The following is a 12,860-nucleotide window of genomic DNA, read 5'->3' as shown; positions in this document are numbered from 1 at the left end:
CCATCAGCTTTCAGAATCAAGGATGGTTGAGGTGATGAACATCTGACCATTGGTGGCCACTGGCCGCGGTTCCATGGGTGGAGTAGGATTTGCAGTTCTCTTCTCGCGACAGATTGGATCTACAAGTCAAGTGCCCTGCTGACCAATATATGGGCGTCCTTCAAGATCCATGGGTAAATCTCCGCCATGGATTTGGGTGGGGCGACGTCGGTGGGCGAGTCACAGCAGCCATGGATTTGGGTGAAGAGGGAGGGGAGGCGCTGCTGCGACGCACACCGGTGACGCAAGGAAAACGTGCACGACAAGCAGCGGTTACGGGAGGGAGAAAGCCGAGCTCCGTCGCTGAGCCTAATAATGGACGCCGAGCACAGAAGATAAATACGAGAAAGAAAGCCCATAGAACATCCGTACATGTTTGCCCAATTCACGAGCAGGCGTCTGGATCGTTCTGCAGAGCAGCAGCCCCGTCACGTGGGCTGCCTACCTAGAACTGAGTCAGGCGATTGGAAAAGCCCAAGCTGGCGTTGTGGGACGATGGTAGAGATCTGGTCCGTTAAGGTCGCGATCGGATGACGGGCGTAGCCAAAACACTGAGAGGAGGCGTAGCTCGCTCCATTTTACTGTTTCTCAATAGAGAAACAGTTAGATCTCAATCACAATAAATGAATAATTCTATATGTTTAAAATAATAATTTTATATGTGTGTGCTCACGATTGATGGTGTGGTTAGGTAGTAGGGATGAGAGAAGAAAGTTGGGGATATGGTAAAGGGCAGAGATTCACCAAATCCCCTAGAAGAGAATCAACCCTTGATTTGATGTTTAGGAGTGTTTGACACTCTCTGTGCCTTATTATGATGGAAAAATTCCGCAAGTTCGTCAACAACGTAAAAAGGTCAATAAATTTTGGTGGGTGAGATAAAGGTGGTCAGACAAATTATAAAAGAAAAAAAACGTGGTTCTGAGTTCTTGCTAGTTTTTTTATGAAACTCGTGTTAGGTGAATGCATTAAACAATCTAAAAAGATTGAACCAAAATAACATTCTTAAATGGTTTTTTTAAGGATTGATATTGAATTATAAAATTCCTGTATGATCCAAATAGGCACTTGTTTGTTTTCTTTTTCAAAATCAACTTGGTTTTACTTCGGTTGAGCCGAACTTGGTTCACCCGCCCCACCCCGGTCGGTCGTCGTGCCCTCTGCTCTGGTTCGACCCGGAGTCCCGGACCCAAACTGCCTGGCGTGCTCTTCTCCCAGCCGCCCAGCAACATCGACTCCCCTCGGCGAACCCAACTCCGGCGGCGGCGCGGCAGGTCGAAGCGAGGGTGAGTCGCATCTCGACGTCGACGGACCAATCCTTGCATTCTGTAGTACTCGCGCTGCTGCGCGTCTCCTATGCTGCGCACGTGCCCTTGCCCGCACTTCTTCTCCCGATCCCTAAATCCTCCAATCCTCTTTTTGCAGCAGGAGGCGGCGCGTCTGAGCAGCCGGCGGCCAGCGGAGGAGGAGGGATCCATAAGGTGGCGTCGCGTTAATTAGTCCGTCGAGCGGCGAACAGACGAAGGCAGCTGGAAGCGGGCTCGGCGGAGCGATGTCGAAGCGGTTGATGGAGCGGATGCTGGGGATGTTCCGGTCGCGGACGCAGGTGGGCGTCGACAGGGCCGGCAACCACTATTTCTCCCGCGTCGAGGAGGTCGACGGCGCCAGTACGTGTCCCCGCTCCCGTCTCTCCCCGTGCACTCCCGTCGTCCATGTGCTCCTCTTCTCCACTTGCAACAAGAACCTGCGCTCTCCTCTATGAAAATGATCCTGATGTAACCGTGTTTCTGCTTCGTGATGCATTACGCAGTGAAAGAGAAGCGGTGGATTGAGTTCAAGGGCGACCGGGACCCGACCACTGTTCCAGGTTACGCCTCCTATCGCTTGTTAGGCCTGTGAGAATCTCTTAGTTCTCCAATTCGGCTGGTACCAACAAATGTTTTTGCAGGCATGTATGGTTTATGGCCTTCATTCTGAGCCAATATTCTCGGATTTGTCAGTGGGTAGACATCATCTGATAGTTGCGTCGTGCTTGTAGTTGAGTGGATTTGCTGGTTGAATGGACAAAGAAAGAAAGCTCCAACACCAGAGGTAAGGAGTGAGACCATGCCACTCACATGGCTCTCTGAAAATTGCGCATTGATTGTTTACTTCTCCTTACTTAGTAAGGGAAGCAGCAGTGTTCATTGCATCCGATACTGATGTGATGTATTGCTACGCTGAGACAGGAATTAGCTGAACTGGAGGCAAGGCGTGAACGCGTGAAGCAAAATGTTGAACGTATGTATCTGCTGATTCCAACTTCTAACCTCTCTTTTGCTTTTGTTCTTAAGCTTCACTCGCTCCCCATTATTTGTATTGCTTATTGATAATGTTATTCGAACTATGTCATATGGAGCAGTGCACATGTTTATTACTTGTGTTTTTTACGTTTTGCATCATTGTTCATTAATCTTATGTCATCATTGTAATGTGTAGATATGCTACGCACATCAAATGTGTGTGTTAGAGTGAATCAAAGATGTTTGATGACTCTGAAATGCTATGCAGAACTTATTTGCTTATGCTGCTCATGAGTAATGCCTATTGTTTGTTCGGGTCACACTCATAGGAATGCATTAGCTATTGTTGTTGTAGTCTACCTTATGGTTGACTATATGCATTTTATGCTAATTCGGTATTTCCCATTACATTCACTAGATAGTAAAATGGGAGAATGATGCTCATGGTCAGAGTTGTGTGTTATCCTCTTTGATGATAAACCTTTTAACTGTGACTGCTAAATGGGAACTGTATAATATTTCTTTTCTTCTTTTAGAACAGATGGTCTATTATTTCTTACATGTATTTACACAGCAATGGCTCTAGAAACAGCGGGGGAACCCCATACCACACACCCGAGCCATTCAAATAACAACCGGCTTTTGCTAACACATGGTCACAACCTTTAGCCTCTCTACGGCACCATGCAACCCGGAATTCAGAAAAGGAAGAACACCTAACTTTTAGGTCTTCAATCAGGAAAGCATATATCGATCTATCGGTAGCAGCGTTCTTCAGTTTTCTCACTGTTTCCAGGCTGTCCATCTCCAGCACTATCTTATGTAGTCCCTGTTGATTCGCCAACATGACTCCTTCTTTAGCGCACAGCTTTGCAAGTGCTGGATCACACACATCAGGGAGCCTGGAGCTTTTCCCTGCAACAAAGGAGCCGTCAATCCTTCCGATCATTACTCCTGCTCCCCCAGCTCCACCCCAACATCAAGCCCTCCGTCCACATTTACTTTGACCCAGCCGTGAGGCGGAGGAAGCCATCTCTCAATAGCACGTACACTGGAGGAAACTGGTACCGATTTAAACTTATTCCATTCACCAGCAAGGGCACAAACTCTTTTGGCTACTCACTTCGGATTTTGCACAGGTTCACCTCTGGAGGCAGCATTCCTCTCCTGCCACAAATCATATAACATTCTAATGTATGAAGAGAGGTCATCCTTTGATAAAACCCGAAATAGGGATAGCATCCAGCTCGTCAGGTCTCGGCCTTCTCGGCTCTTTCCCAAGAGTTGTGGCCATTTCTTGTTGCACAAATGCTCCAGCTCCAACCAAGCTTCCCTCACATAACAGCAGCCCCAAAAGCAGTGTATGAAGGATTCCTCTCTGTAGCAATAGGGGCATGTAACATTGAGCTTGATATTCCTCCTAGTCCGGAGCATGGCTGTCGGAGCCGAATTGGCTAGGACTCCTAGCCATTTCGGCTCCGACAGCCATGCTTCAGAGGGCAACACGCATGCATGGATCTTCATTTTACACGGGACATCACAGCTCCGTAACTTAAGCCATCCTTTGTGAGCATCGGAAGAAGATGATGAAGATCCACCCTTCCTGTCCCATTGAACAATAAAATCATTAAATATCCTGGCTTTGTATGCGGATTTGACAGAGAAATACAAACTGATGTGTAGTTCCACGCCAGGTAGTCGTCTCCTTCCCAATTCCCAATTTGTATCTGCATAATGTCATTCACATCTATGTCTGGGGCCAAGAGTCTATTAAAACTTAAGGGAATGTGGGATGAAGCAAAATCACTTAAAAAAATTATCGCCACAAGCAGCCCACCAGTTAGTTGGAATCCCGATGCAGACATTTCAGTTTCTTCAATGTTACATTGATTGTGAACAGGAATAATATGCACTTGAAACTTAGTTTATTATGGTTATGAACAAGCCTTAGTTTAGGCCAGCTTCATTTTGTTATGTCCTTGGTATTGGCATAAAGACTTCCTCCTCAAGTACAAGATATTGCGAACACATGTAGAAATTGGGGATCAGGGAAAAATAACAGAAACGAGATTGGAGATAGAACCTTTCAGTTTTATTTCTATAAGTTCTGCGTTATTCATCTCACCGACACTCCTACCACACCATACAACCAGTTCATTTTCAATACCTTGCTTGAAAGACTCACTCCAGCTCTCCAACCCAAGCGCACATTTATGGTCCCTGATCCTGATGGCGTCTTCCTTATCCCCACCTTGTCTTTCTTGCTCTGTTTACACGCTGTCAGTTGCATGAATGTCATTCCAGGTGTGAAACATATCTGTAGATTCACCCAGTTATATATTACCTCCATCCCAAATTACTCGTCTTAGATTCGTCTAGATACGGACAAATCTAAGACAAGTAATTCGGGGCAGAGGGAGTAGAAAACATGTTGGAGTGATGACCAACATGTTGGAGTGATGACCAACCGGTGTGTAATCTGACTTCCTGTTTGTATTTTCAAAAACTGTTTGCAAATGTATGCTTACCTACCATTGTCCCAGATGCCTTCTGCCCACTGTGAAGCTTTTATTCTAGTTGCATTGCAATAGAAGATCTTATTCATAAGTTCTGTCTCATCAAGGTCCTCTTATATATATTATATAATTCTACATGTGTGTCGCTTCATGTATTTGCTCCACTGACACATATTTATTCTATGTTCAATCAAGTTCTTAAAAAGAAAGAAGAAGAGGAAAGAAGAGCTGGTGTCCGACCAGTCAAGACAATCGGTATGTTCTTTATGTTACTCCGTAGTTTCCATTATTTTACATCATCAGTTCTATATCCCTTTGGAGTTACTTCTATTGACTGTTTAGTCTGCGACAACTCTGATTACTATTCGTCCTGTTCCACCAAAACCTTTCAGACATAAGCTGTGGTTATTTGCGCTGCCTAGTTTCCAGACGTGTTTCTTAGAAACTAGACGGCTGGGAAACTAGTACCTGATGTCTTGTTACTGTTAAAGCTTGTATGCAATTAGCAAAATGGTATATGTTTGTACTAGTATTGTGTTACTAAAGGACAAAAATAAATACTATCATATTGCATTATATTTCCTTTTGATTGTTTGCTATTGATGTTCTTTCAAATATAGGGAAAACAGATACTCCAAATCTGAGAAGTTTTACACAGCAGTTCCCTGGTACATCTGAAGATAAAAAGAAAGGTAACATAGGCTTATTTGCTAGTATCTGCTATGATTGTGATATAGTGCAGCTCAAATATGTGTCGTAACATTTCTGTCGCACTGTTTAGGACCTGAGAATGTGTCTAAGCCTAGTGGAGCGATTGATGCAGAAGATGCCACAACAGATAATGACAGGTGTGTTCGAATACAGAAGTTTTTCTCTAAGTGTTGTAATTTGTGTTGAGATATTATTTATTCAGTAGCTATTTTCTTGAGTCTATAATGCCAGTCACTGACTAGCATATGCTATTGTGCCATTTCTTCAAAGACCTGCCTTTTGTTGTATTGTTTGTATCTGCCTCCAATAATTCAGTGCGATTCTGCAATAGAATTGTTCAAGTATATGTAAAATGAAATTGATCTATATGGTTTGAGGACAGAAATGGAGTGCGACATTCTGAGAATTGGAAACAAGAATTCGCTAATATCTTTGTATTTCTTAGTGAGCCCAGCAATATCCTCTGGGCTTTTAAGTGCAAACCATCCCCAGCTTCTTTTGGGCATTGGAGAAGTATAGAAAGCTCGTCCGTTCATACAACAAGTCTAGCTAATATGGGAACTAAAAGAGAAGGCAACACACTGCTATTATCTTCATTTAACTCTGTTGATTTGAATCCATGTTCATTTTGTTTCAGGTCTTCCGAACCAACTGGAACTGGTGCCAGCTTTAAACCAGGGACTTGGCTGCCACCATCATGAATGCCAACCTATAATAGCAGCACATGAAGGATCTCTGCTTGAGCATTTTTCTGCGGCCTACCTGCTGACAACATCTTTGCTGATGGATTCTTCTAAGGCTATGCTCTCCTTCACCATTTTGATTCAAGTAATGGGAAATTTTGCATGTCGTGCAACAATGTATGCTTGTCAACCGTTAAAGTTAAGTGAGGTCTCACCCTCACTAAGCAACATAGGCACCCTCTCTTTTGTTTTTTGCCAAGTTCTTCGGTGCTAGTTTTGATAGCAAAACTTTGAAAAACAACTAATCAGACCTTTTTTATGAAGTTTAGAGGTCTGTTTTTCTTTTGCACGATGTAGCAGCTGAAATTGGTTTATTGCGCATAAATAAGCATGATGTGAGTTTCATACACAGGCTCCTTTTTATAGCGCTGCTAAGATGATTACATATATGATTGAAAACTGGTCATATGCATAAACGATCGTATATAGTGAGCCAAACATCTGCACAAGAAAGGTATTTCTTCATTACTTTTTTTAAGTAGTACCACAAGTACAATCCTCCGGTAGTTATTGCTGCCCTGGTCGACAGCAGATGATCCATATTGCCCACTTTCAGATCAGGATCCCTATCTAATGTGTGTGACTCAAGATGGTGCAACATAAGCCTGCCTCGTGAGTCCCCGAAGTCTGGAACCGATGCTGAATAGTGAACTGATGTGCTCTTCTGCAGTTAGAACAGATGTAGGTGAAGGTGGTGGCATTCTCAGGCCTGCTGAACACTGAACACTTGTTGTGTTGATAACAGCAAATGAGATCATATCATGGGTTTTGCGAGCATTTACTTCTGAGCGCACAGTCGATGTTAATGACGTTGCAGTTGCCTGCGAATCTAAATTTGCTGGCTGGGATCTTGCCATCTTGGTGCTTGGATACACACGCGTACACATATAGATACAGTACAAAAGATGCACACCATACATCTCTTTCATCACCAGGGGTGATAGCCTGATACCTGATAGGGACCCGGCCCTCCACTCCACAAGGCCACAACGCAAAGATGACATGTGCTGTTCATCTAGCTAGCTACAGGATATGCAGTCCGGGCTCTGTTGGACTGATGGCCTTGGCATCCTATGCTTGTCCCCTACGGTCGGTCCTACGCCCCCTCTGCCCAAAAGGCCTAGCTAGCAAGTAGTCGGAAGCCTCAGAAAGGGAACAGTCGCTTGCACCTCAAGGTTCGAACTTGTCATCATGAATTCCCCTGATAATTCATATGTGTGTACAGGAAACGATTCATCTGACCAAAAACATACTCATAACAGTCGAATCCGATACATAGCATGACGAAGACGACAACGATGAGGAGGAGGAGGAGGATCATATATCATCTGCATTCCTTTAGTTCTAGGCTTCTGGAAATCACGCTATTTTTGGCAGTACCTTATACTCCCTCCGTTCCTAAATGTATGTCTTTTTAGAGATTCCACTACAAACTACATACAGATGTATATAGGCATATTTTAGAGTGTAGGTTCATTCATTTTGCTCCGTATGTAGTCTATAGTGGAATCTCTAAAAAGACTTTTGCTCCGTATGTAGTCCATAGTGAAATATCTAAAAAGACTTATATTCAGGAACGGAGGGAGTATGTCTCATGCCAAGTTCCTACGAGCAACTTTGCGTGCAGGAGCCTGCAGTGTGTGCTTCCTTAATTTTCTGATCACCGAACCCTGACGGTTTCATCTCTTGCAGCATACTGCCACTACTACTCTATCTTCTGCATCTCTGAGTGGAACAGAAGCCCGAGAAACGGGGGCCCAGAAAGCAACCGCAGCATGCTCTCTCTCGTGCCACTTGGACCTCCATTTTCTCTCTGAAAAACAGAAGCGGCAGCGGCAGTGTTTGCCACTTGGAGCCTTCACGGATACAGCATAGGTAGGCACTAGTACTACTACAAGACTTGGAGCATATAGTCTGAAAGATAGGTAAAGGAATTATGTATGGAAAGGAAGTTTTCAGGAACTGAACAATGACTTGCATTCAGAAGAAGAGGAAAGATACATACTAGCAAAAGAAGAAAGATAGAAACCGTGCAGCTAATCAAGGGAAGATGCCCTTGGCCGCCAGCTCCTGGATGGCTTATCTTGCAAGGAAGGTGGTTGGTTACTGTAGCAAAGCTTGAAGCGGCTGGTGACGGTGGGTGAGTTCAGTCGCAGCGGTACTGTTACTGTTAGAGACATATGGCTGTCTGTCTGGCTGCCCGAGTAAAGCGGCCACGTCTGGATCTACCATGGCTAGCTGTCTAATTAACCCAGTGTTTATTATTGTGCGTAGTCATGTGGATTTACTGCTCAATCCCTCCCTGCTGTGTGTACAAATAGCCTGCCCTAGAGGTAAAAGGCATAGCTAACTTCTCTATGAGCATGAACCAGCGCACACTGTGCTCGGATTCCACCGGACGGAGGTGAAAAATGTTGCCACTATTGCCACCCGCTGCCATTTTCTATTTTTGCCGGTACTGCATTAGGTGGGGGGGATCAGCCTGTATGTATAATAAACTAGGCAGAGCGGCTGATGACAGGCCGCATATCCTAATCTCCGAAGAATCGCAGTAAAAGAATAAGTTAGTCATGTACGTACGTCACACAACATGCCTCTTGGTGCAGGCAGCGGCTGCCTGCCTCTGACACTCACACTTAAAGCAAAATCCGTCGCATGTAGCTGCCATGAACCACGCTTTATAACAGTGAAAAGGTCAAAACACAATCGCAGAGCAGATTAAATTATATGGGGGGTTTGATCGATCGATCGGTGAGTTCAATTTTATAAACTGGGTGGCGACGAGCAGCCGCTGCCGCACGTATTTTATAGTGGTGCTTCTTCTCTGCTGGGCTCGATCGGTCGACGTCGTCCTCACAGTTTTTTCTTTTTTACTAAGATTAGCAATCCGGACGGTTAGTTTCTTCAGAGTTTTGTTAGGCATTACAGTCTTACGCACACTGATTGCCAGAGAATCTTAGTTGAAAAGCTGTCTGCATCGTGTGCACAACATGCCTCTTGATGCAGGCAGCCACACCGGACCTGACTGACACGCGGGTGCCATCGAGAAGAACTGAAGAAACATACTAGTGACAAAGGTGCTGTTAATTACCACGATCGCACAGCGTTTGGCTGGCCATGCATGAGCTGTCTTTTAATTACCACGAGAAACGTAAGAGCAGATAGAGGTCCAGCCAAAGCTGATGTTAATTACTACTACAACCACGATGACAGAGCATTTGCCTGCGCCTGGCCATGCATGGTGCCTTTTAATTAATTGCCGCAAGAAACTGCAGGAGGACCAGGCAACGGCCGGAGGAAGAATTTTCTATTTTTTACCGTTGGAAAGTCTCGACGGAAAACGTTCTACCCACCCCCACAGAATCCGAAGAATCTCGCATGCCCTTGGGCCCCCATTTGACTTCGCCAATGCCAATTTCTATCAACCTCCCTTCCTTCCTGACTGATTCTAAAATCATCTTAAAACAAAAAGTGATTCTAAAACCAGTGTGTCTCCGACGTGCCGTCACGACATACCATTACTTTACTGTTACCACCGGTATACCGGCATATCATATCGTCAACTGGTGACACCGCCGACAGTAAAAAAAGAATTGAGGACATTCCAAGCTGAAAAACTATGTAAAGAAAGGTAGATTCGGGGGTGCATGATCTGATCTGCCGGCCGCCGGCGGCGTCAGCTCACCGGCTGCTCCTAGGAGCAGGACTGACTGATAAAAGCGCACCGAGGCCTGTTCCTCGGCGCAGCAGCAGCACCGCCCGTAACTGCAACTGCAAGTAACGAACAACCCATGTGACGCGGGCACCAACTTTAGCCCATCTGATCACTCATGTTTCGGGTTGGGTGAACTGAAAGAAAGAAATGTGAGCCACTACGATCAATAACTCTTAACTGAACAAAATCACTCTGTACGTACCAAGTTCTTGGGCCTTGGTTTTCATGGCACCCAATGCACCTAGTACCAACCATACGGTGTGGCAGACAGGTGGCCACATGTGGCATGCGTAATTGTGTGTTACTGCCGCCAGTTATGGCTTGGAGCAAGGCCAGAAGCCGTGGTGACCAAATGCAGCACCGGACAAAAAGCCCCTGAGGGCAGACTCTGGACGATGGCCCTGCATACGTCGCCTGCATGCCGTCTGTTCCTACGATCGACTGGAAGCTCTGGATTTATTTCACTTGTCATATACTCCACCGGCAACTTCATTCACTCAGACGCGCAGAGAACCAGAGACCAACAACAACCGAATGGATCTTTGTTATCTGTGCGTGTGGTGTGGATGAACCAGCTGCACAGTAGAATTTGGAGCATACTACGTACACTGTTACGGTAGGGACAAATTAAGACTGCCGGATTTTGGAGGCGCGCACTGCGCAGTACGCGCAGGCTGTTACGGTAGAGACAAATGAAGATCTTCAGAAGAGAAAATAATTCACCACTGGACCGGCCGGAGAAGAGAAAAGGAGAGGGGGAAGGAAGCTGTGTCATGTCCCGATTAGCATGGAAGATTCTCCGTGTCTCTTCTCTCTCGGCGTCGGGCCGGACGGCGGCACCACCAGAAAGCACGCCCGCCGCACCCAAATCTCCATGGATTACCGGACATGGCATCCGAATTAATTAGCGAGAACGGTGGATCTATCCACCCGAATTGATTAGTCGCCTCGTCTCGTCCTTCATGCAGCTGCAGCAGGCAGCCGGCCGCATCCGCCATGGATGTTCTGAGCGCCGATCGATTGACAACAAGAGGATTCTGGCTGAATTGGAACCTAAGGGGAATGAAGATAATTGCACAATTCTGAATTTCTGATACTACTGGCTATCATAATTAATTAATTAATTACCAGGATCTCTCTGAATTTTCTTACAACCTTCTTCCGCCCGTAATTAACAACCTACCTTATTATACAGCTTGCATGAGAATTTCACATAGCCATGGCAGAAGGAAGCACACATGCTACAAAGAACAACACCTTATTTATGTATATGATGAGACCGACTCATAATTTACCATGGCCACGAACCCAGGAGAGGAGAGGAGGAGAGAAGCAAGCAGACTGTGAGAATTCTCCAGGAGATCAATCGACCGAACCGGGGTGGGCATGGGCGTCGACCAGATCGCAGCATCACCATCACGACGCCCGGATCCGCTTCTCGGCGGGCACGGGCATGGGCATCGACCGGAACACGGTGGAGAGGTCCCGCGGGACGGTGAGGCACACCCGTGCCGTCGTCGTCGCCGTCAGCGTCGGCCGCGACTTCCGCTTCAGCGCCGGAAGCCGGGGCACCGGCGGCTTGCGCGGCGCCGCTGGGCACTCCTCGGGCAGCAGGATCCTGCACTCCTTCGACGTCGGCGTCGACGGAGCCTTCTCCTCCTGCTCCGCCGCTGCAGCCTTCGTCGTCTTGTCCTCCGCTGCCGCCGACTCCTGCGTGGACGACGCCGGCGACGGAGAGGCCGAGGCGGCGTCGGAGGGCGGCGAAGGCGCCGTCTTGATCGGCGGCAGCGACGGCAGGGACTCGTCGGCGGAGGAGGCCATTGCTGTCGGCCGGATCGGCGGTGAAATTCGCGGCGCGAGTGGGTGGAATGGGATCGAATTCTTGTTCCCTGGTGGGTGCAGGAGGTGGGTAAAAAACAGAAGCGAGGAAAGAGAGAGAGAGGTTGGGGCTGTAGGCCTGTAGCGCAAGGGGTTAAATAGTAGCGGCACCGAATAGAGGAGGGAGACAGGGAGGCGAAAGAAAAGAAAGGCATTTATGAAGGGTGTAATTGCAAACTTTGTGGGGGTTTAGTTTGCCATGAGTTATGTCCCTATTAACTGCTGACAGCGAGTGGTGCTGTTTATTACATTGAGTGAATTTTACTTAAGTAGGAGGAGGAGGCAAGACTTTTATGCATTTTGCAAATGGAACCTTCAATTCTCAGGACCTCCTTGATTTGCAATGTCACATATCACACTTGAATCATGCAATTGGTATCAAAGTTGAATAACTCTTTCTAAGAAGATATGAATCAATAGGAATTCTGTGAGTGTCGTAAAATAGAGCACAACCTCGGGAGAAGTGCATGGATGAACCCGGGTACATATGAACCCACTTTGAAAAACACATTTCTAAATGCAAAAAAAATCTGAAAAAAGTTGCACGGGTACGTCTTCATGTTTTATGTGCGTGCATAAAGTTTCACGGAAAAATCACTTTTTTGTGGCCTGTGCAAAAAAGACAAAAAATTATGTCGTAAACGCTATTTAGAAGCACTGGAATTTCTCTTTTTTGCGAAGGCAAACCAAAAAGGCATTTTCACAAAACTTTGTGTCGCGCACACACATTTGTGAACATGTATGCATGAAATTTTCTTTTATATTTTTTGACATTTTAAAACATGCTTAAAATGCATTTTTTTTCAAAAGTGGGTGTTGATGCCCCTGCGTTCAGGACGTGCCCACTCACAACCTTGGTTACTTCTTCATACCACAATATATATCTATATAATGCACCCCAACTATTACTACCATGACACAACATCTACACATTTGATATGCATGTATGGAACTCCAACGAATCCATGTAACTACT

At 46.0% G+C, this 12,860-nt stretch overlaps 2 protein-coding genes across 3 annotated transcripts; one reads left to right on the top strand and one right to left on the bottom strand.

Annotated features, from left to right (window-relative positions):
* Window positions 1-1,188: 1,188 nt before the first annotated feature.
* LOC119310950 (NADH dehydrogenase [ubiquinone] 1 alpha subcomplex assembly factor 2-like) lies at window positions 1,189-6,640 on the top strand. Of its 2 annotated transcripts, none has more exons than XM_037586571.1 (9): window positions 1,189-1,325; window positions 1,468-1,706; window positions 1,850-1,906; window positions 2,078-2,130; window positions 2,268-2,319; window positions 5,033-5,092; window positions 5,458-5,529; window positions 5,619-5,685; window positions 6,186-6,640. In XM_037586571.1, the coding sequence occupies exons 2-9, from the start codon at window positions 1,592-1,594 to the stop codon at window positions 6,247-6,249; spliced, it is 540 nt and encodes a 179-aa protein (XP_037442468.1). In that variant the 5' UTR covers window positions 1,189-1,325; window positions 1,468-1,591; the 3' UTR covers window positions 6,250-6,640. The 2 variants fall into 2 exon arrangements, with proteins under 2 accessions (XP_037442468.1, XP_037442467.1); XM_037586570.1 differs by having other exon boundaries at window positions 1,465-1,706.
* A 4,453-nt stretch (window positions 6,641-11,093) lies between these two features.
* On the bottom strand, window positions 11,094-11,942 carry LOC119310949 (integumentary mucin B.1-like). Its single transcript, XM_037586569.1, has one exon. The coding sequence runs from the start codon at window positions 11,825-11,827 to the stop codon at window positions 11,423-11,425; it is 405 nt and encodes a 134-aa protein (XP_037442466.1). The 5' UTR covers window positions 11,828-11,942; the 3' UTR covers window positions 11,094-11,422.
* Window positions 11,943-12,860: the final 918 nt, after the last annotated feature.

Source organism: Triticum dicoccoides, chromosome 5B (genome assembly GCF_002162155.2).
Source record: "Triticum dicoccoides isolate Atlit2015 ecotype Zavitan chromosome 5B, WEW_v2.0, whole genome shotgun sequence".
Taxonomy (NCBI): Eukaryota; Viridiplantae; Streptophyta; class Magnoliopsida; order Poales; family Poaceae; genus Triticum; species Triticum dicoccoides.
Note: the sequence above shows the minus strand (reverse complement) of the source record. Positions and strands in the feature narration are given on the sequence as shown.